The sequence below is a fragment of the Onychomys torridus genome, chromosome 8 (genome assembly GCF_903995425.1).
Source record: "Onychomys torridus chromosome 8, mOncTor1.1, whole genome shotgun sequence".
NCBI classification, from domain to species: domain Eukaryota; kingdom Metazoa; phylum Chordata; class Mammalia; order Rodentia; family Cricetidae; genus Onychomys; species Onychomys torridus.
Window position 1 is genome coordinate 64,834,511 of NC_050450.1, and position 24,122 is coordinate 64,858,632.

The following is a 24,122-nucleotide window of genomic DNA, read 5'->3' on the forward strand; positions in this document are numbered from 1 at the left end:
GTTAGTGGGCTGTACCATCAATCTGGTAGGTTGCTTTTTGGAAGGGATTGTAAAGGAATTTCTTTTTCTATGGTACTGGCCCTATCACTGAACGGTGCAAGATGTCTTACCCGCTAGGGGAAGGTACTATTTTGTAAAGCTTGCTCCATTCACATTAAATATGAATACACTGAACATACACATGTACGTGGGAATACCATTAGCACTAATCAAGCTGTAGTTCATTCCTACTACAGAATTGACAACGAATAATTTCTTGCCTATAGGCAAGAAAGACAAACCTAAAAAACAATCGTTTTTAAAGTTTGTTTTGTTTTTCAAGACAGTTTTTCTGAGTAGCTCTATACGTTACAGGCAAAACTACATAGTTCTATTATTTAACAATGTACAGCTAGGCATGGTGGTACACACCTTTATTCCCAGCACTCAGGAGGCAGAGACAGATAAAGCTCTAAGAGTTCAAGGACAGCCTAGTCTACACAGCAAGTTCCAGGCTGGTCAGAGTTACAGCGTGAGACCTTGTTTATATATATATATATATATTCCCCATGCACTGTAGTGTAGGCCTTTAATACCAGTGCTTAGAAGGCAGAGGCAGGCAGATCTCTGAGTCTGAGGCCAGCCTGGTCTACAAAGCAAGTTCCAGGAGAGCCAGGGCTGTTACACAGAGAAACCCTGTCTTGAAAAACCAAAACCAAAACCCCCCAAAAAAATCTATGTAGGAAAATAAAAGTGAGAATGACTAACACAAAATTCAAGATAGTTGGTCCCTCTGACTGCGATGTGTAGTAGGGTAACACACTGGATAAAGAGATGCTGGAGTCTTGGCACCGGGACCTTAGGATGTGACCTGATTTGGAAACAGGAACTTTCTATTGGCAACAAAATTGCCATGACATCCTGGGGGCAGGCCTTACTCCAATGTGCCTTGTATCCTTCTACGAAAATGAAATCCTACCACAGACACAGGGGAAAGGATGGGAGAAGACAAAGGTACCACGTCTTGGTGGTTGTCTACAAAGACACCCAGCAACCGCCACAGGAAGGCAGCAGAGACTCTCAGCTCTCAGAAGGAACCAAGCCTGCTGACGTCAACCTTGATCTCAAGCTTCTGTCCGGCACAACTGGGAAAGGGCATATACCCACATCTTTCTGGCTCTAAGGAAAATGCTGAATCTACCCCAAACCACCCACCTTCTCTCCCTCCCTCCCTCCCTCTCTCTCTCCCTCCCTCCCTCCCTTCTTCCCCTCCTCCCTCCCTCCCTCCCTCTCTCCCTCTCAAAGTTAATTCTTGTATCTCAGACACTATTGCAGAAGCTCAGGTATGAGAGAACCAAAGAGACAAAATGTCAACCCTTTGACACCAAGTTTACACAACCAACACACAGGGTGTAAATACCAACCAGACTCCTGGGGATGTTAGCAGATGACCGGGACAATAGCTGCCTTGTGGAGCCCACAGCCCAGCTAGTAAGCTACCATCCCCACGAAACAGCAAAGGACAGAGAGCGCCCACTCTGCAGTACCTATTACTTCAAACAACTAAAGCTTAACAAGATCTGGGCTACAAGAAGGAAACCAGTTACACAATGATCCCCTCTGGAAGGGGTAGGAAGCCATGGAGACACTGTTGCTTCACGGAACTGTTGTTTACTTTCCAGCCTCCAGGGGGTGCTGCTGCCGAGGAAAGAGTGGAGAAGGAGGTGGTGTGCTCCAGCCTCCTACAGACCCAGACACACTGTCCCTTCTCAAGGACACAGGGCTGAGAGGCCCACAAAGTGCACCTGTCCAGCACTTTACCTGGGCTTTTCAGAAGCCCCAACAATCCACACATCGAGGCTTTTTTTAGACATCAAGGCTTTTTTAGAGCTGGGTTGAGGATACCCGCCGGGTCCTCCCAACTACCCTCTGTGTCACCAGCTAGTACTATCCACTCCCCTCTGAGCCTCCAAACCAGCTGTATGAGGTTCACGTCACTGATGAGAGAGGGTCACAAATAGACTTGCTCAGGCCGGGCATAGTGGCACACATCTTTTTTTTTAAATTTGTTTGTTCAGTTTGGTTTTTCCAAGACAGGGTTTCACTGTGTTATGCAGCCTGGCTGTCCTGGATCTCACTCTATAAACCAGGCTGGTCTTGAACTCACTGAGAACCACCTGCCTCTGCCTCCAGCTAGTGGTGTGCACCTTTAATCTGAGCACTCAAGAGAGCAGAGGCAGAGAAACCTCTGTGAGACTGTGAGACAGAGATGGATAGAGAGGCAGGGAGGGAGAGAGAGGAAGAAAGGAGAGGATGAGGGGGGAGAGGGGGAGGGGAGAGAACACACCAGTCTAAACTTGCTTTATGCTGCTACTTGGACATTAAGTGGGCGAGTAGGGATTTAAATCTAGGCTTAGCAGCTGTGTGGTTTTTCTTTCCTTCATCTACAGTCCTTCAGCGGTTAGAGGCACCAGAGTAGAAAAGAGGGTGTTTAAGCCTCACTCGAGTTGAGTGCCTAGCCAGGACACATCACTAACACCAACCACGCCTTGCTCTGGAACAAAACAGTCAACAGCAGTACACGTCACCATCTTGGCTGGTTGGCACACAGATCAAGACACGTAGAGGTGGGTATTTGTGTCCCTGAAACTGGCATGGTGATGGGAAGAAGTTCAGCATGCATTTAATCTAGACAGGCTGGCTTCCTGGACCCACGTCCTGTTTTCTTCCCACTTGCTCCCTGCAGCTACAGCATGCTACAGCTCTCCTTCCTGGAGGCCCTGACTTCACTACCTCCAGCTCCAGCTCTGGAAGCCAGACCCGCCCTCATCCTGACCACAGAGGTCACGGTCCTTGTTAGAAGTTCCCAAACTCACCGGGCGGTGGTGGCACACGCCTTTAATCCCAGCACTTGGGAGGCAGAGCCAGGCGGATCTCTGTGAGTTTGAGGCCAGCCTGGGCTAGAGTGAGTTCCAGGAAAGGCACAATGCTACATAGAGAAACCCTGTCTCGAAAAACAAAAAACAAAAAAAAATTTCTGTGTATGGGTGTTTTAACCTGCATGTCTGTATACCGTGTGCACCCAGTGTTCACAGAAGCCAGGAGAGGATGTTGGATCCCCTAGAACTGGAGTTAAATGGCTGTGAGCCATTCTGCTGGGAACTGAACCTGGGTCCTATATAAGAAATGGTCTTAACCCTGAGCCATCTCTCCAGCCCCTACAACCCATTTCTTAAAGGGGGAAATTTTTGTCCTGGAGAATTACTATGAGTTCAAGAAGGAAGCCATCACATGGTGGCACCAGTCTCTGTGAATTAGAGTCTGAAGCACAGCAGGCATGAGGACTTGTCAGCACAGATTTCAGATCGGGCTGGAGGTCAGCCTGATGGGAATTCTCACTTCAGTGACACTCTGTCACATGCAAGGATGCTCGGAGGGTATTGCACCTGGGATAGGCTAACCCACAGCAGGTGTCTCCATGACAGTCAAGGGTGTTAGGCAGGAACATAATCTCCCATGTGGCTCCTTAGGCCAGGCTGTTCTTTCTCCATGTAAAGATCACAGGGAACCCAGGGAGTAAATCACAGCCACATCTCCTTCTGGGAGCATGCTATGTATCACCTGCTTTGCAAAGCCCACCCCTGGAGGTTTCCATGTCCTTGACCTTGGAAAACAATGTAGTCTTTGAACTCCTGAAGTTGTGTAAACAAGACAGAACAACACAGTGGTAGCACACCAGAGGCCCTAAGCCCTAGGTTCTAGCCCCAGTACCACCTACCAAAAAAGAAAGGAAAAATAAAAAAAGTAAAGAGCAAGGATTACAGTTGGGCATGGTGGCACACACCTTTAATCCCAGCCCTCGGGAGGCAGAGGCAGGAGGGTCTCTGTGAGTTCGAGGCCAACCTGGTCTACAAAGTGAGTTCCAGGACAGCCTGAGATGTAACACAGAGAAACCTTGTCTTGAAAAACCAAAAAACTAAAACCCCAAGGATTGCTTACCTACTATGTCTCCTTCAGGAGTCTGTTTTGAATGAAGGCATTCACACACATGAAGTCCTAGGAACCATGTGGGGCCCACAGCAAGTGCTAAATTGCTCAGCAATTTTCACTGGCATTTTCCCATAAACCTCATCATTTTTGTGTCAACTCTCCTAAAACAATCTCAGTATTTCTATGACAACTCCCAGGACTTTTTTTTAATCAGCTTGGTCTCTGGGCTTAAGAGGAGAATAGAACATAGGAGAGGGGTCCTCAAAAAGTGTTATATTACATCCCATTTCATCCAGTGGTAGGGATACCAGATTAAATGTGATATACCAGGGCACAGTAGAGCACCCCTTTAACCCCACCACTCAGGAGGCAGAGGCAGGCAGATCTCTGAGTTTGAGACCAACCAGATACATAGCAAGTTCCAGGTCAGTCAGGGCTACATAGTGAGACCCTGTCTTTAAAAAGGAAAATGAAAGTGAGACACCCAGCTAAATATGCAGTTTGGATAAATAACAAATAGGTTTTTAGTATATATGCATGCCCCAAATTTTACACGGTATAATATTCTTTAACTTCTTCATTATTGTCTTGCTTTCTATTGCTATGCTGAAACATTTTTATCAAGAGCAACTTGGGGAAGAAAAGGTTTATTTGGCTTACTCTTCAGTGTCCACCATTGAGGAAAGTCAGGGCAGGAACCTGGATGCAGAAACTGAAGCAGAGACCCTGGAAGAATGCTGCTTACTGGCTCACTCTCCATGACTAACTCAGCTTGCATTTTATAGAACCCAGGACCGCATGCCCAGAGGTGGCACTGCCTATGGTGAGCTGCGTCCTTCTACACCGGGCTGCCTAGAAGCTGATCTGATGGAAGCATTTTCTCAATTCAGTTTTCCTTCTTCCCAGATGATTCCAATTTCTATTAAGTTGACAAAAAAAAAAAAAAAAACAAACAAACAAAAAAACCCAACACCTTACTGATCTAAAATTCTAATCTAACTGAGCACCCTAGGTAGGATTTTGCTTGTTTTTTGCTTTTGGCTTGTTTTCTGGTTTGGGGGTTTTGTTTGGTTGCTACTACTGCTATTGTTGTTTGGGTAAGGAGGGTCTTGTTATGTTGCCAAAGTGGGTCTAGAACTCCTAGGCTCAGGGGATCCTCCTGATTCAGCCTGCAGAATGGCTGGAACTACCAGTTTACCAGATTAAAACATCCTGGAATGCTGAAGATCCAACCCAGTGCCTTGTATATACTGGGCAGGTTCTCTACCAATGAGCTACACAGCCAGCCCGTCTCTGTCCCTCTTCTCTTCTTTCTTTGTTCCTCCTCCTCTTCCTCCCCCCCCTCCTTTTCCTCTTCCTTTTCCGCCCTCTTCCCCTTCCAGGGATCTCAATAATTTGCCCTCACTGGCTTATAGGCACTACATGGTCTAGGTAGCTTCAAACTTGAAAGCATCTTACAGTTTTATTTGCTAAAAGCTTCAGTAACCCTTTCCTGGACTTGCTAAAGTACCAATTATATATATTGTCTCCCCCCTGCCCCCATTTTCTAGGCGAGGAAACAAAGCCCAAAGGAGTAAACAGTAGAGGAAACAATCCCTCCAAGGCCCAGGTGTGAGTCAATCAACAACATCCACTCTCTCCAGAGGAGGGGACAGGCTGCAGCAAAGAAGTGTGCCACCAGCCTGCTCCTCAACTCCTACATGGAGAGAGGGTGCTGCTGATGCCTGTCTATCAGGAAACCTTCAGGAGTGGAGTAGCCAGAATGGTGCTCACAGCCCTTCTGAGAACATCCCTGCCAGGAGGCTGGGACCTGAGCACAGCAAGTCCAAAAGAAAGCTCAGGAAGCCCCAGAGGAATTCCTGCAGCAAGTCCTGAAACCACCGTTCCCTGGTCGAGCTCTGCTCTAGAACCTGGAAGGGTCAGCCCGCCTCCGGATGCTCGCTCCAAAGGCCCCGTCTGGCTTCCGGACACCTTCACAGAGGGCCAGGCACACAGCTTCCCCAGGAGGTCCCACCTCTCCACCTCTCATCTCCAGGACCCACAGGAGCATTTCATTGCAGTCACTCTCAGCTCTATTTTTACTCAAAGGTGCCAAGAAACAACAAATGCTCAAAGCCGACAACTGAGTCACCTGATTTCACCTCTCCCTGCAAGACCAAGGTCTGTGGTTGACTCTGACTGTGAGGACAGCGAGGGAAAGATTCTAGAAACTTCTGGAGGGCTTCTCTCTAGGACCAGGAATCTAGGTCTAGACCCCATTTCCCCAGTAAGTCCCTGCTGAGGTTGACCTTCAGCCTCAACTTGGCCTGATTCAAAAAGGTCCAAATGCACGCCTACAGGCCAAAGAGCAGAATCTGCAAAGCGCATGGTGGGTCTGAACCATGAGGTAAGAGGTCCCTACTGTGGATGGGGCAGCAGGAAAGGTTGTGCCAGAGATGAGTAGCCCCAGTCTCTGTACTCACCCCAGCTAAAAGGCCTAGAAGCAACAGGAGCTAGGCTCCTATGCCACTCTAAGGAGCTGAGACCCTATCCTACAGGAAGTGGGAAGCTGGGAGGTAAATCAGTCACTGGCTGAATGAGTGCTGGCATGGGTATTGGAATCTAGGACCTTCTCACTCAAGTGGACATCAGAGGCATCACTGGAGGCTCTTTATAAATGTAGAACAGGATGCTAAATCTGCAGGTGCTGAGTAAGAATGCTCACTTCCACAGGACACGCAGCTGATTAATAGCTTTGGTTAAGGCCAACCCTGAGTTTCAGCCAGGACGGAAAGCGGGTCACTGATCTGGGCTCTGCAATCTTTTCCCTGGGAAAAGCTCTCCCTCCTCCTGGCATCCTCCTTGTTCAACAATTCTCTTGGATGCTCCTGTGCTACAAAAGCAGATCTCAGTCTCCAACATGCTCCTTTCTACCCCCTCCATCCCCTCACCCCCACCCCCGCAACCAATCACAAAGCCTTCCCAAACCTTCCTTCCACCTGCTCAGCTCAGGGCACACCTCCCAAAATATGACTGTAGGAGACCAAGAATATGCCATCCCAGATTTTTTTTTTCATTTATTTATTCATTCATTCATTCATCCATTCATTCATTCATCATTCATTCATTCATTCATTATGTGTGTATGCACTGCGGTGGTACACCCAATGTCAGAACCAGTGTGTTAAGGTCAGAGGGTAACCTGCAGGAGTCAGTTCTCTCCTTCCACCAGCTGGGTCCCAGGGAATGAACTCCAACTGGCTCCTTCTCTGGCATGATCTGAGCTTGTTACTCTAAGACAGCTCTGAAAAATTGTCATTTTAAAATAAATTTACATCTGCAAAGGAAATTTATGTTAGTAAAGTATCTGTGACAGGAAGAGGACTGGTCCAGACAGTTATTACCGTCAAATGTTTTTTATTACCCCTGATATTCTAACACATAACAAAATAACCTGGATTCACTTTTTAAAAAAAGCCCACCCCCGCCCCTCCCATGACTTGTGCTATTGTTATCCCCAGAAGCCCCAGGTCTTGCTCCTTTCTGTAGCTCAGGAATCTGTACTGACATGGGGATGGGGAGACTGAGTTCAGGATACCCAAGGGATCTGAAAATTCCCGGATGCTGAAACACTTTGTAAAAAATGGCCTAAGAGGTAGTTACAGTTTGATCTTCTCAAGGTCCTGGGTTTCAACCCAAGCATTACCCAAAGTAAATAAGGCCCAAGGAAAGGCCAGAGTTGTAGCCCAGCAAGTAAGCTCATGTTCCGTACTTTCAAGGCCCTAGGTTCAACCCCTAGACTACACCCTCTAAACGGTCACTATGTTACATAGAACAGATATTGTATAACAGCCAGGCCATTCGGCTGACTATTTTCTCATCTGTAGTTGTTTGAATCCCTGGATGTAGACGCCAGAGACAAAGAGGACCATATGCACACACTTCAACCATCTGAGCATTCCGAGTATCACATTCTGTGGGACTCATTGCATAGGCACCAAATTAAAGTCATTTTGCGCCTGTTCGTCTGTCTCATGTCATGAATTTGTAGCTCAGCCACAGAGCCCAGGATGGCTAGAGGAAAGGGAAAGAGAGGAAAGGAAAGAATTAAACAGTTAAGTATCCTGATCTCCAAATCCAGCTGGACAAGTAGAGGAGCTTTTCAAACACTAAGATTCTCCAGAAAGTTCCAGACTCTGGGAACGTGCAGAACAAATGCCCCCAGACAGACCTGAGCGGTGACTAAGGAAGACACAGTAGGGGATGAGCGGATGAGCTCCTTCGTTAAAAACGAACAGACAACTGGCACTTTGGTGGGCAGGTGAAGATTAAATGGGTCATTGTTTGTAAAGTGCTGAGAATAGTGTCTAGCATCCTACAAATTCAGCCTTCGTTACTCTCCATGGCTCTAAGGATAGAGTCTGGCAAAGAACCGCTAACTGACATGAAACACTGTACCACTGTAAGTCAGTAGGATAGGGAAGGGAAAGCATGTGGCTCCGAGCAAGCAGAGTCAGCATCTTATTAAGATGAGGACTACAGTCAGGCCAGGAGGGCATCCCAGAGGTAGCGATGACTGAGGTGAAGCAGGACACTGAGGAGTTCTCTAGAAGCACAGGTTTGCTGTAGGACAGTGAAGCATCTCAATGGCTATAACATGGGGAGTGTGCCAAGATGGTGGGGAATCAGAATGTATAACAAGGGGGTCTCTAGGCACAGGGGGGATCTTAAAGGCAATTTGGACCAGTTATGGCGGGAACAGAATGGCCCCACTGAATATTCTGAAAGAAACAGAGGCAGATGGATCAGGCTTACTTCGTTATTCCTTCTTTAGCTTAGGGAATCGTGACAAGAAAAAAAAAGTCTGCATGTGCTCAATATATGCATTTTTTCCCCTGAATAACTGCAATCTGCAGTGGGTTGAATCTACAAATGCACACCCAACGGGAAAGAAGAGAGGCCTGTGCCTCAGGAACAGGGTTAAGGATGCTTCCAGGCACCAAGCTGTGGTGGCAGCTCACCAGTCACAGAGGGTCCTCAGGCCACAAACAGCTCTGAAAGCAAGTTTGTGTCCCTCCCTCCCTCCCTTCCAGGAGTCAGAGCAAGAAATCAGCTTTTGCTTTCATTCACTGAAGGTTCTGTACCAGGGACAGCACACAGCTCCTACTGCCCATTAAGGTGGACTCCCCTCAAACCTGCAAGTCGGGGGACGTTAACTCAGGAGATGCCTCGGGGTCTACAAAATGCTTGTCAGCTTCAATCAGGGGAAAGGGCTTTTCTAGGCAACTGGGTAGTAGACCAGATGGTCTCTCATTAACCCTCTCAATGATGCACTACAAAATTAACAACCATTTCTGCTCCATTAACATCATACTTGGCCCAACATGGGGGGAAAGGGAGGTGGGAAGAACGTGGGTTTTCGTCTAGACAGAGACATAAAGACCAGATGCCTGAGCTGCTGCCACTTAGGAAGGAGGCAGACCCTGTGTGTTCCCTATACAGTGTGCCCCAAGGCAAGAGTCACCAGCAGTGGCTAATCACAATGTCAGGTCCCCTTTCATCCTTAAAACAGGAGTAACAACCTTCCACAGGCTCACTGTATTAGGGCCTGAGTATGAAGCGTCTCTCAGACACAAGAAGGCTTGCCTAGGTGCTGGCTGACAGACTTCTGGGAGGTGACTGGATCATGAGGGCTAAAAATTTAAGAGCAGATTAATGCACTGACGGATTCATAATTTGATGGCATTATTGGGAGATGGTAAAAAGCAGGAGGTAGGCCACCAGGGGCATTGTCTTTGAAGGGTGTGTCTCATGTCAACTTCCCCCTGCCATGTTCTTTTACCATGGTGCTCTGCCTTACCACAAGCCCAGAAACATGAAGCCAAGCGGCCAATGGACTGAAACTCTAAAACCAGGAGCTAAAGCAAATCTTACTTTCAGGTGTTTATGTAGGGACTGGGGACTCACTGCCTAAGCAGGAGGACCTGAGTTCAGATCTCCAACATTCACACAGAAAGCCAAGTGTGGAAGTGTGCACCTGTAATCCTAGCATTGGGGAGCAGAAACAGGAGGATCCCTAGGGCTTGGGGCCAGCCCATCCAGCCAATCTGTGACTTCCAGGTTCATTAAAAGACCCTGTCTCACCACACATACGGTGTGTGCTTTTAATCCCAGCAGTCAGGAGGCAAGCAGATCTCTGTGAGTTCAAGACCAACCTTGTCATGACCCAAAATGTACGCTTTATGTGATGGCTTTGCAGCCCATGGACTTAAATCACTTATCTAGAACCTCTCTGAAAAAAAGGTGGAGTGCCATAAAGACGGGCACCCAGTATCAACCATCAACCTCTGGCCTGCACATGCATGTGTACACCACATACACACACACAGACACACACACAGTCACTGGCGGGGCGGTATTTATGTCAAGTATTTGTCTCGTGAAGACAGGCTGACCGACAGACACACTGCAAGGACTAAAGGAGGCCCAGAATGTGAGAATGCTAGCCCAAGTCTCATTTTCTTTTTTGAGGTATGGGGGTGAGGGTTGGAGGGTGCTTAAGACAGAGTCTCACTATGCACCCCTGATTGGTACTCACTATATACTCCAAACTAGCCTTGAACTCCTTGCAATCCCCACCTAGGATAGGTTACAGGTGTACACCACCATGGCAATCTAGGGCATTTTCACTTGTCTGGAATCTAAAGCAGCAGTTCCTAATCTGTGGGTCCTGACTCATTTGGGAACTCACATATCAGCTATCCTGCATATCAGATATTTACATTACAATTCATAACAGTAGCAAAATTCCAGTTATGAAGTAGCAATGAGATAATTTTATGGTTGGGCAGGGTCACCACACCATGAGGAACGGCATTAATGGGTCACAGCATTAGGGAGGTGGAGAAGGACCAGAAGGGTCTGACTTGGGTCAGAGTTCACAATCAAGCCCTCTGTGAGTGGGTATAAAAGACTCTGGGCACTCTTACCCACACTATGTCCCTCGAACCGGCAGTAGCTGCAGCTGTGGTACCTGTCAGAATGCAGAACCTTCTGCTTCACCCAAGACCTACTGAACAGAGACGCTTAAAGGATCCCCAGGAGGCTCCAACGCACATTGGAATGTGAGAACCTACTCTAGGCATTTGGTCCTAGGGAAAGCCATCTCTTCCCATACTGTTCCTACTACAAGAAACACTGGGCGTCCATCTGCGGGTGGATGGAAGGAGGAGTCAATGCAGAGGGGCGTTTGATTAGCATCTGCTTGCTAGTCACAATGCATGGTTAAGCCCAATCGCTCAGTAAGAAAATGAATCTTCCCTTTGTGTCAGGAGGAAAGACCCCACTTGGAGCTAGTAAGTCTTTAAGGTCTCTCTAGCCTCCATTTCCCTCTCCACAAGGCAGCAAGAAGGCTCCAACTCAGAACTTCCGGGGCAAAAACGTGACACCAGAATAACAATGCCAGTTAGTTTTCAGGATGTCGATTTGAAAGGTGACCTTTCACGTACTACAAATGCTGCATTTCTCACTTGTTTTCAAGTTATATCTAAACCAACCAATCAAATGGAAGAAATGCCCAGCAACTTTGGCAAACCTCACAGCGGCAGCACATTAATGATGGCAGCCTGCTGAGTTACGACTTCCCAGCGACCGAGTCCCTTCACATCAGCACCACTATTTTATTAGACAATGTAGATAACAACCAACGCTTCTGCTCTTCTTCTTCTTCTTTTTTTTTTTTTTAAGATTTATTTATTTATTATGTACACAGAAGAGGGCGCCAGATCTCATTACAGATGGTTGTGAGCCATCATGTGGTGCTGGGAATTGAACTCAGGACCTTCGGAAGAGCAGTCGGTGCTTTTAACCTCTGAGCCATCTCTCCAGAGCTTCTGTCCTTTATTTTAATTAACCAATCAATCAATCAATCAATCAATGGTTTTTCAGGGTTTCTCCATGTAGTTTTGGTGTCTGTCCTGGAACTCACTCTGTAGACCAGGCTGGCCTCGAACTCACAGAGATCTGCCTGGCTCTGCCTCCCGAGGGCTGGGATTAAAGGCGTGCGCTACTGCCACTGGGCCACTTCTGTTCTTTATTTTAAAAGAATTGAAATGGAAAAGAACAGGCAGGTATAAAAATGTGAATGCCCTGCGAATTTGCTAGAGGAAGGTCAGTGGCAGAACATGGGTGATTCTGTGGAATTTTGTTTCAGTTTGGGTATGTGCTGGCTCACAGAGCCAGCTTTATGTCATGGCTTTAGAGTCCACAGAGTTGGCAAGTCACTTATCCAGCTCCTAGACTACACTAAATAAAACAATGGTAAGAGGGCCAGGGAGATAACTCAACTGGGAGAAATACTTGTTCTGCCCACCTGATGATATGGGTTCGGACCACTTAAAAGTCGGACACAGGGCCGGGTGGTGGTGGCGCACGCCTTTAATCCCAGCACTCGGGAGGCAGAACCAGACGGATCTCTGTGAGTTCAAGGCCAGCCTGGTCTACCAAGTGAGTTCCAGGAAATGTGCAAAGCTACACAGGGAAAGCCTGTCTCGAAAAACAAAAACAAAAGTCGGACACAGTGGCTGATGTATGTAATTAAAGCACTCCTACATTGCGATGGGTAGGGGAGACACACTGCTAGCCTGCAGTATGCGCCATCTAGCCTGGGGTATGAAGCACTGTGGCAACCAGGAAAGACCCTGCTTTAAACAGGGTGGAAGGCAAGGACAAACACCAAGGTTGTCCTGACCTATACACACACACACACACACACACACACACACACACACACACACACACTATGGCATATGTGTACCCTCACAAGTAACACACACAAATAAAATACTTAAAAACAAAACAAAACAAAAGGGTGGGTTTGGGGATTTAGCTCAGTGGTAGAGCGCTTGCCTAGCAAGCCCAAGGCCCTGGGTTCAGTCCTCAGCTCTGAAAACAACAACAAAACAAAACAAACAAACAAACAAAAACCCCTCATCCCTTAAATACTTATGAAAAATAATCACAAGAGTGTAGTTTTCACTTTTTTGGTTAGACCATCCATGACCAAATTTGATGCCCTATCCTAGACTTCCCCATAACTTCCTGGCTCTACTCTGACATAGAATCCACAGCAGCCTCTACCACAAGCCTCTAAACCAGTCGGGATTCACCAACCCTGCTTTGCCCCCGCCAAATCACTGTTTCCACCTGCACAGAGCGACCTGTGGAGAAGCTACCGGAGGAGAGTGTATTTTGGAGGCTTGGAGTTTCATCCCAGGATCTGCTCTCCTGACCTCAAGTCACTTTGGGAGTTGGCAGCCTTATGGTGGTCTTCCCAGAGAGACATTGCTCCCCTGAAAGAAAGTGAAGAGGGTGGAAGGGAAGGGCAGGAAGAGCAGAGGGGAGCTCTGGGTGGGCAAGGGACCTAAAGGAGGGAACTTAGCTGAGCCTCTGTGCTGGTTACATTCTGGAACCAAGGGCGAAGGGCTAGGAGGCAGGAACAGAGCAGGACCACAGAAGGAGGCTGCCAGAGTGGTAGGTGAAGTGGAATCAGGCAGAAGCAAGGCCCTTAGAGCAGCTGGAATTGCATGTGTCCCCATAGGAAAATATGACAAGATATAGGGGTCCCTATACCCCTATACCCTAGCAAGCAGAGGTGCCTAAAAAAAAACACTGCTGAGTCAATACAGGATGTGAGCTGTCCTTGAAATTTTCCACACCAACGGGAAGAAAGAGAAGGGAGCTGGAGAGCTTTTCCTCAACCCACGTGCGTGTGCGTGTGTGGTACACTTCTGCCTTCCTTGATTAATTCCTGCTCAAGCTTTCTTCCCTCTGCTCACCACACACAAACCCTTTGTGAAAGGAGGCCTTGGGTATTATTTGGGCCCTTTGGGCGCCAGCCAAAGGGGGCTATACAAAGGTCTGAGTCACCAGGCTCAGCCTCTCCCTGAGGACTACTTCAGTAAGGGGCTCCCTGGGCCAGGGGACCTCCACGGGTGTAGACAGGGGGACTGGAGGCCACTACCCCAGCATCACACCACCCATAATTAACATGCTGCACTGGGGAAGTTCAGACATCAGCTAGATCTCCACCCAACAGGCCCTGGGCCTGGGCAAGGGACTTTGGTGCTCAGTGGCCTAATTTATGGCTGAGGGCTCTTTCTTCTCCTTCTGGAACAGTGGAGGTGAATTTTAAAAGGTCCAAGAGCAGGGCCAGTACACTCTGGCTCTGCCAAATCCTCTCTTCCAGTTCCCACTTCTTTACCCCTAGCTCCAAGTGCTCTGAAAACAAGGCATTAAGTACATCCCATCCCCACCTCCAGAGCCTAGATTCATGGTCAGTCAGTCTCTCTCCCTCCCCCACCTTCCCCCTCTCATTACCAAGTACCATTTCTTGCCAATAACCCCAAAAATGAGGTCATGCAGGGATAGGAGCTCCAAATATCCATTGGTGGGGGGGGGCATCCCTCGGGAAAGGCAACCAATTGGTGAGGCACATAAAGGATCCCTGGGAGCCGAGCTGCTCACATGCCCTGGATAAACAAGACTCAATCTTGGTAGTGCTTGCCTACAATCTCAGCTATCTGGGAAGTTGAGGCTGGAGGATCAAGGGTTCAAGGCCAGCCTTGTCAAGCTTAGAAGAGACTGTCTCAAAATAAAAGTAAAGGGGTGTTGGGAATATAGCTCAAAGGGCTGGGGATACAGCTCAGTGGTACAGCATTTACTTAGCACACGTAAAGCCCTAGGTTCAACCATCAGCATAACCCCCGACACACACCCTGAAAAAAATCTTCACAGTTGTAACCCTGCTCAGAGATAACCAGATCTACACAGCTCTCGCTGATCCACAGTGGAAAGAACCGGTGTAGAAAGCGGAGCAGTATTTAAGGGTCAGGCCAACCTGATACTCCAGTGCCTACTCCTCCAGTTAATCCCTAACACCTCTCCACGTCCAGTTTCTCCCTTTTTTTTTTTTCTTTTTCCGAGACAGGGTTTCTCTATAGCTTTGGAGCCTGTCCTAGACTAGCTCTGTAGACCAGGCTGGCCTCGAACTCACAGAGATCCACCCTCCTCTGCCTCCTGAGTGCTGGGATTACAGGCGTGTGCCACCACCACCCGGCCCAGTTTCTCCCTTTCCAATAGAGGAACGCCACCTGCACATGTGCCTAGAGGAGCAGCGGTAATGTGTGAAATGCCAGTGCCAACTTGGCACACAGCAGGTACTAGATAGCATTGTCGTATTGATACTGTGTAGGAAGCTGAGTGGTCATTGGAGTCAGAACACTGAGCTCTGGTCAAGTGCAAGCTGGGACATCTGAATCTCTCAAATCCTCCATTTTCTCATTTCTATCAGGAAATGATAAACTACCTATTTGGAGTTTTTACAGATAATGCACAAAAAACATCTAGCATATCTGGCTAATTAAATTGTACGTTTTCTTTACCTTTTTCTTTGGGTTTCACTCAGCAGTACAGGCTATTCTAGAACTTTCTATATAGCCCAGGCTAACCTCAAAACCATGCCTCAGGCTTCAGTTGCTGGGTTACAGGCATGAGACCTCACATCACGGCTCTGAGATAAAGTTTCATGTGGCCCAAGCTCCCCATACAGCCAAGGCTAACCTTGAACTCTCAAGTTTTGTGGGGTGCTCTGGCTTTATCCCAGGACTTTGTGAACCACAGGCAAGCACTTTACCCACGGAGCTGTATCACCAACTCCCACTTCCAACTGTTCTAAAGAAAACAGGGGGTTAACAAGACGATCCACTGGGTAAAAGTGGTTGCTGAACAAGCTTGCCAACCCAAGTTGAACCCCCAGAACCCATATAAAATGTGGACAGCTGACTCCATAAATTTGTTTTCTAGCCTCCACACACAAGCCACCCATGTACATATATATTCAGTAACAATAAACAATTTTTTATATTGGAAGACAAGATCTTCTCAAATGGAAAAACCTAGTTTCTCTAAGTCCAGCAGGACTCAAGGATTCTTCTCTTTGGAAGATGTCATTCAGGGCTCCAAGGACAAGGTTTCTCTTCAAAACTCAGTTTTTTTTCTAAAGAGAGCTCCACTAGGTGCCATCACAGAACACATGGCCATCCTAACTCCAAACTCTTCATAAAAGAGCCTTTCTCATAAAAGTATGTCTTCAAGACAGAGAATCACCAAAAAAGAAAGAATTTTTTTAGAAAATGCTCAGGACAGCCACCCTTAACCAAGGTAAACCACAAAGGAAGAACTCAATTGGTGCTGTGTGGTGATGTCCCCCAGCCAGGGAGGTAACTGAGCTTAATTACACAGCTGCTGTGTAATCGTGATCCATTAAACTCTTACTGCTGCCTGGGAGGCAATGCCCAGGAGGAAGGGGTTAGCCCAGCACACTAACAGGATCAGCCCTTCAATCCCAAGGAGATAATTACAGCCACATCCTTCCCCAGAAGCCCTAAGTAAACCCACAGATCCCTCAACAACCCTAGGCTCTCCTAGGTACCCAATCCCTTCTGCAAACCTTGCTCACTTTAGGCAAAATGACATCTCCATGTCATGTGGTCTAAAGGGGCATAAAGGCATGTGAGTGAGGGCAGAGACAAGAAAGAAGGGATTGGACCTGACCAACTAGGTCATTACAGAACTCACTCCATCTAGCCTCATCTCAGAAGGTGAGGTGACCCTGACATTTTCTTTTCTTTTCTTTTTTTGGTTTTTCGAGACAGGGTTTCTCTGTGTAGCTTTGCACATTTCCTGGAACTCACTTGGTAGTCCAGGCTGGTCTCGAACTCACAGAGATCCGCCTGCCTCTGCCTCCCGAGTGCTGGGATTAAAGGCGTGCGCCACCACCGCCCAGCAACCCTGACATTTTCTATACAACCCATAAAGCCAGATTCCTCTTGTTCTGGCATGTGTGTGTTGTTTTGGGGGGAGGGGTGTGGGGGGGTAAATGAGAAAACTGAGGGAGACTAAAACAGGTCTGAATCTAGAAACCAGAGAACTGGTTGCCCCATCCACAAAGAGCCATGGGCCCACTTGAGATACCACCTCAAAGGGCTCTTTCCAAATGCCTTGGAGGTAGCAGGAGCAGGACCTAGCATCTGTCATCAACTTCCATATGGGTACCGTGTAGTCAGCCCATTGCCCTGGTTTCTTCTTTCCTCCCCACCAACATGTAGGATCTAAAGATGGTTTTGCCCAAGCTTCAAGACCAACATAAGACTCCTGTTACCAAGCAGAGGTCCTCACAGCTCCAAGTGACTAAATCTTACCTTAAGAAATACAAGGTATAAGCAGACTAAGTCATACAGCAAAACACTCCAGCCTGGCTTGGGATATAGCTTATTTAGCAGAGCACTTGTATAGAATACATGAAACCCTGGTTTAGCTCTCCAGTGCTGCATAAAGCCTGTAATCCCAAGTGTTCGGGGAATGAGTCCCAAGAGTTCAAGATCTTAGCTACACAGTGAGTTCAAGGCTAGTCCCAGCTACATGAGAGCTTGTCTCCCTTTTGACAACTCTGGAGACAGACAAGCTTGCATGCTTCTCTCACAGATCCAGGCAACTCTCAGAGAAAACCGCTAAGACCCTGTAAGCACAGTGGGCAGTATCCCCACACATCCCCTTAGCCCACCACAGCCTAAAACCTAAGGTAAGGGAATCAGGCTTGTCCCGGAACCATCTGAAGTGGAGCTGCAGGTTTTTCCCACAAGGCTTAAGCAACACAAACACAGCAGAGAAGTCTTCCAATCACAGGCCCTGGCAAAGCACAGGACTCCCCTGGGGGGTCTCCAAATTCACTACCCGCTACTACAATTACCAAATACAAATGCTGGGAAACTCATGAATGGGTCAGATAATGTGTTTCTGGGATTTCTGGTGGAGTCAGGAGTTAAAGAAGCCAAAAAAAGTAAGGGGGAAAATATTTGCTCCCTCTCAAACTTACACCACCAAAAACTACTGAGGGCTTATGCATGAGCTACTAGCCAGGTGCTCCCTAAAACTCTGTGGGTACAGCTGAGTAGAACATTTGCACAGTGCTCGGTTCCTATCAGTTCTCTCACCTGATGATCTCAGATGCAAGGCTCTCCCAGAACCTGATCGAACATGAGACTGTGATGAGCTGGACAGCCAGGCAGTTCTCAAAGATGTTAACAGACATTAACTGACCCACGTGACGCCCCTGAGAGACATTACTTTACAGAGGAGTGGGCACAAGGAAGGTACAGAACCATCCCAGGAAACATATCATACCTCAGAGAACAGCCTAAGCATTCCATCCTGCCCCCATGACAAAGGCAAAACGGGTTTTTTCAACAGCCTCCCCATCATCCAATCCAACCCCAAGAAGCACCTCCTAGTTAATTCCCCACAAACGGTCCCACCGTCCCTTCCTTTTTCCGAGTAACAGCAACGGTCACAACAAACCAAGTTTTATTGAACAGGTGACTTAATTATTCTGTCAGTCCTACCTCTGAGACTCCAACTGTCATGACAATTATGGACTGGTGCTGACAAGAAGGAATATATTACTACTCAGCAGAGAACACCCATCTGCAGGTGTTCACTGGAACATCAGGAGCAGTCTGATGGAGCCCGGCTGGGCGAGCTACTCTGATTAAACTCGGGGCTGGTGGCTCGGCCCTAAGGTACACAGCAAATATAGGACGAGGAGGAGGGGCTTAAGATGGTCTGAGAAGGGTTTGTATCCTCATAACCGCTGGCATACAGGCGATGATTCTATAAGGGGCACGGAAATATAGCAAGAGACTAATTAGTCTTTGAAAGCTACTGGAGGAAAAGACATTCATTCCATAAGGCGGGTTTCTTCTAACTACAGATGGTCATGTTCTGCCTTCTATGGAGTCCAAGAAAGCATAGGCTTCTGCTTGGCTCAGCAGGGTAGGCGGGTCTGGGATCTGTACTGAATTGCTTGGGATAGAGGAGGCTAAAATGGCAAAAGAGGAGGTCCTGAAAATGCAGCCCTGTGCCTCCCTTCTAAATACATCTAGAGCACATACTTAAAGACTTCCCATCTGAAGAAGAGCTAAACCATGAGCCTGCCTGGTGCACACATGTGTCTCAGTCCAGATCCGCTTCGGGGGCTGTCTCTACTTGGGAGGGACAGGCAGAGTTTCAGACTATCCTTGGGTTTGTGTTCCTACACAGAACTTAATCCAGTCCAGATTACCTCCATGGCACAGTAGAGAGGGCAGGAAGTGTGTCTGGTGGAAAGGGTGACTGATGAAAAGACACATAGGAATTATGAGAAAGAAGGAAAGCCCACAGAGAGACTCATACCAGCTACTGGGGAAGAACCAAGACAAAGCATTGAGGAGGGAGCTGGCAGCATTACATCCATACAGAAAATGAGAAGTAAAGAGGCAGGAACCTGAGGTGGCCGCAGCCCTCAGCGACTACTTTAGGCTATTGGGGCCAAGAATCCTGCCCCCGTCAGTCCCAGATCACATTGGGAACTGATGTAACGCTTTTCCTTGTGCCTACCGTATATCCAGGGCCCAGCCATGCAGGACTCCAGCTACAAGCAGAGGGGGTTTGCTGCTACCACCTTTACAAGGGACCATCAACCTGGGATGAAGGGCACTCTCCTTCTGCTGCCACCAGAAAGAAGAGGCCAGGGACTCCAGCAACAAGAAGTCTGTGGGAACGGTTGGTGGCTAGTGGGACAGGAGTAGAAGGCCACTGGCTTTAGAGGGAGCCTCTTAATGTGGCATGGGCTCCGAAACCAGGCCCGGAGTTGCCAAAGCCGCTTACTTTGCGGGATCATTTCAGGGAAACATCTGAGAACAGGACTAAAGAGAGAGGTGCCCCCAACTGCATGACAGCCCAGGGCCTTGAGGAAGCTCAGACACATCTGGGAGGCACTCAAGTCCTCCTTATAGGCCCGGGTATGATCTGAATTCCCTTCTGTCCTTTATCAGCTGTGTGACTGTAAGTCCATGACTGACGTTTACTCAGCGCCCCACTCCCTTGCTAATCTGTAAGAGTTCGGGGCAATGAGGTTTGGAAATGGAAGGAAGAAAGTACCTAGCACAGTCCTTGGCACACTCTGAACAAGCCAGAAAGGCTATGAGTGCTTTCACACGAACATCACTCACACTGAGCCTCTACCGCTGTATCACTTCACATCTCTTAAGGGGTCACACTGACGGCCATTTGTGCCCCGTTCACAATGCCTGGACCTAGCATTTGTGGGGACCTGCGAGTCTGGTAAGCAAAAAGCTTTCACAGAGGCAGAGGAACTTCCCAGGAAGCCGCAAAACTACACTGCCAGGCAAATGACAGCCTGGCTATTTATTTAACTTAGGTTCTTGTCAAAAAGAAAACTTGATGGCTAGCAGCCCAAATATGACTGCATAGAACCTTCCCTTCTGCTACAGACTCCCAAACACGCCACTCCAGAAAGTGAGGCAGGGACACCACGCACTACGCCAAGTTAGTGCCTCTGCCCACCACCTCACCCTCCCTCCAGCTGCCCCAGGGCCTTACAATAGATTAGATAGCTCAGGTGCCAGTCTCTCGGAGTGAGGATTGGTTTACAGAGCACCCCCAAAGAGGCCCTTGGCCTAATTCCCTACTCTGACATTCCTCTGGTCAAGAAATCTCAAGGCAATTTTGCCCCAGCACTCCAGGCTGGGGCTAGAGGTGGGGATTTGGATGATCAAGTTATAGAAGTAACTTTAGGAATAGAAAGAAAACCACAAATTGCTTTCCACAAGATTCAACGTTTTGGGAAATAAGGAAACCAGGAACGGGTTTTGCAGAGAGCCAGAAATACCCAAGATCATAAGGAGCAGATGAATATGAGGCATTGTTATGACTGTTATTTGCAAGAGCTCAGCTAAACAGAGGTCACTAATCCGTCCTTTGAGTCAGGAGCTGATCTGCATCAGGCCTCTGAACAGATGTGTGTCCCCATTTGCACAGACACACGTGTACACACATGCCACACAGCTGTGAGCCCTGACCTTCACCCAATGATGCTGGCCTCTACTGGAAAAGAGCAGATGGACTGGCTGAGTTTGGCCAGAATGGACACCCAGGGGAACCAGATTTGCCTCTTTGATGTTGAAAACCCAAAGCAGAATGAACCATTATAAGGAGAGCTCCTGGGAGGAGGGGTAGGAAACTGGAATAAGAGGCTGGGGAGAAGATATGAGATGTACAGGATCCAGAGGGAGCAAAGGGCATGGACCCAGAGGGAGCAGAAGACAGAGGCTGGACCCAAAGGGATGTAGAGGGCAGAGCTGGGTAATGGGCAATGCAGAGACACCAAAGCAAGATCTCCAGGCTCAAAACATCATCTCCTCTCACCGCTGGAATGTGACTATTAAAAAGAGAACTCAAGCCAGGTTAACCCTTCAAAATGTCCTTGTTCCGTGGTATCTAATGTTCATAGTCACCACCTAGCTGTACCTGCCTCAGAGTTGGGGTGTGCTGAGAGTGGGAGGGCTCCCAGCATTACCACAATAAAGAGCAACACCCACTGTCTTCCTTGGAGGCCAGCAGGACCATCTCCCAACGCCAGAATGTCAATGAGTTCGGGGGAGGGGAACGGCATGGCACTGCCACCTAAGGTAAGGGGTGGGGGAAAAATGGTTCCCGTTTGAGTAAGTCCCAGTGATCAACTACACATCCCCCAGGCTGTGCAAGAGCTATCACATGATCGCAGCAGATTTGGGAACGAGGGGGTGGAGTACCGGAGGTTTTTTTTTTTTTCTTTCTTCATTTGCTTTTCTGGGGGGGGGGGGAGGTAGTGATGATAATGGGGGTGGCGATGAGGCTGGCAAGAAAGACTGCTGAGCTAGGGGGTTGGCTCTTCCATCCAAATGGCCCCCACGGAGATCCGTACCTACAGTCTCTCTTCCAACCTGATCCCATCATCTACCCGAATCACACATCGGCTTCAGAATGTCCCTGAGGTCGTAAACTAGAGCACCAAAGACTTTTCCCAAAATGGCCTTTCTGCTTCAACGTGGGGAGAAAAGCTGCCAATCCAGAAGGCCGAGGTAGCGCCCTAAAAAGGGCGCTCCCCACTCACAGAGCGCTGGAGTGCTGGGTTACACAACAGGTGGGAGGGGTAACACGATTCCCCCGGCCCCAGTGCGTTCAAGCCCCCACCAACCCCCACATCTGCTTTAACGACCCCACAACCGCTGCTCCTCCTCCTGGCCGGCTGCACACCTGGAGGACCATGCCCGCAAACCCTCGCCAGTGCCTGGCTGCACCTGGGACCCAGAGGGCGTCAGGGATCCTGGGAGGGCGCAGGGTCTCCCTCCCATCCCCGGCCAAAGCGCACACGTACTGCTGTAGAGGGTGTCGATCCAGGAGAGGCGCGGCAGGCCCCGGTGGCTAAGCGGCTCCATGCCCGCGGCTCCGCGCGATAGCGGCTCCTTGGTCAGATGGGAAACCCGACCCTCATCGCACAACAAAGGAGGGAGGGCGCCGGCGGGCGGGGTGCCGGGAGGGGCGGCCAGACTCGGAGGCCGAAGTTGCAGAGCTCAGGGTGGAGGAGGGCGCGCCAGGCAAACAGGTAGCAGGGAGGAGCAAGCCCGAGCTGCCGAGGTGAGGGCGGGGGAGCGACCCCGGGAGTCCAGTGTGCCGTTGCGGCCACGGCTAACCCGCTGCGGATCCGGGAGCCGCGGCCCCGCAGCCCGCGCGCCAACTAGCAACTTCCCCGGGGCTGCGCTGCGCTCGGGGCGGGGGGCGGAGGCGGCAACCAATCAGCGTGAGGCTCAGCGCGCCCACCCCTAGCCGCAGAAGGCCGGTGGGGTGTGAGAGCAGCCCGCAGCCCCACCGACGGCCTCCAGCCGGCGCACAGCACTCCCGCGGGGTCTCCGGGAGGCGGCGCAGGGCCAGAGGCTCCCCTCCTCCTCCGATTGGGCTCAGCAGATATTCTGGCAACCCGCAGACTAGAGAGACCTATGGGCTCGCAGGGGTGACATCACCTGCCACCCCAGGATCTCTAAGCACGATTTTGGGGCTGGTGCCGTTGCCAGGCCCCACCCCTAGACAAGCATAGATATATCGCAGCGTGGACTAGGGTAACGATGTCCTGCTGGAAGGCTGGGCCACCCAGGGATTGTTTCCTATCAAACCTTAAAGCGTCCATCTATTCACACCAGGGATGGGTGGTTAAAGTAAGGCGGCCCGCAGGGGTCAGAGTCAAACATTGCCATCGGAGGAAGGACTATCTCTCACATGGGCTCCTTGAAGCATAGAGTCAAACCTGGGGTACAGAAGGCCCCGAGCTCTCCCAGTCCTTCCAGGAGCCCTTTGGCGACCTCTGGCCTCAGTGCAGGAGGCCTGTCGTATGTGCATAATCACATAGTAGTTGAAGGAAGACAGGAGTCAGATGCCTCAGAGAACAGTCTACAACAAAATTCCTAACAGTGACCTCAACAGCACTGAAGGCTTGGGGGGCAGGAGCGGGGGTAAGATAGGGGACTCTGGCAACTTTCCCACAGATCAGGTACACAGATCTCCTTGGGCCAAGTGACTTGGAGACAGAACTGTACTAAAAGGGACTCAGGCTAGGGTGGTCCAGGACAGCGGAGGCTGAAGCCTGTTTCCTGAATTCCCAGGGAAGGAGGCAATCAAACCAACCAAGGAAGACCTGGATTAGACCTTTCATATACCAGGATAGTGCATTTCTACTAAGGGAGCAGTTCCCATCCCATCCCATCCCATCTTCAGACAGCTTAGGGCAGAACCTTCTTGGGCTCCAGGAACACAGAGGTCTACCAAGAGTTGAGCTACTCTGACCTCTGTGGAAAGCAGTGTTGTTAGCTCCCACAGAACACAGAGGAGGGCTCTTCCTCATCCCAAACAAGCACAGGTATAGTTTTATAGAAACTTTATCCATAAGGAAACTTGTGCCCCGCCTTGTAAATTGCGCAGCTGTCTGGACACCGGCCTCCGGAACTGCCCAGGAAGAGCACAGGATAGAGCCTGTGCACGTCTGGGAGGTTCAAGGGTAGATGCTCTTGTGTATAGGAGCTCCTACAGCTGCCTGCAGCATATGGAGGCCCTCCTGTACCCATTCAGCTCCCATGACCCCAGGCCTAACCCAAGCTTCTGGTTCTGTGGCTTGCTGGCCCTCCCTGCTCAACTGCTACCCTCCCCCGTCCCTGACTGGCATAGAAGATTGGGAGGGCCCAACCGAC

The 24,122-nt window shown here is 49.2% G+C and overlaps 1 protein-coding gene across 1 annotated transcript in view; it reads right to left on the reverse strand.

Moving 5' to 3' along the window:
* The window catches only part of Abr (ABR activator of RhoGEF and GTPase), a 147,549-nt gene extending 124,719 nt beyond the window's left edge, over window positions 1-22,830 (reverse strand). Inside the window, exon 1 of the mRNA XM_036195785.1 lies at window positions 22,262-22,830. Coding sequence (XP_036051678.1) covers window positions 22,262-22,322 — 61 coding nt within the window. The 5' untranslated portion in view covers window positions 22,323-22,830. The remainder of the gene's footprint in view (window positions 1-22,261) is intronic.
* Between the last annotated feature and the right edge of the window lie 1,292 nt (window positions 22,831-24,122).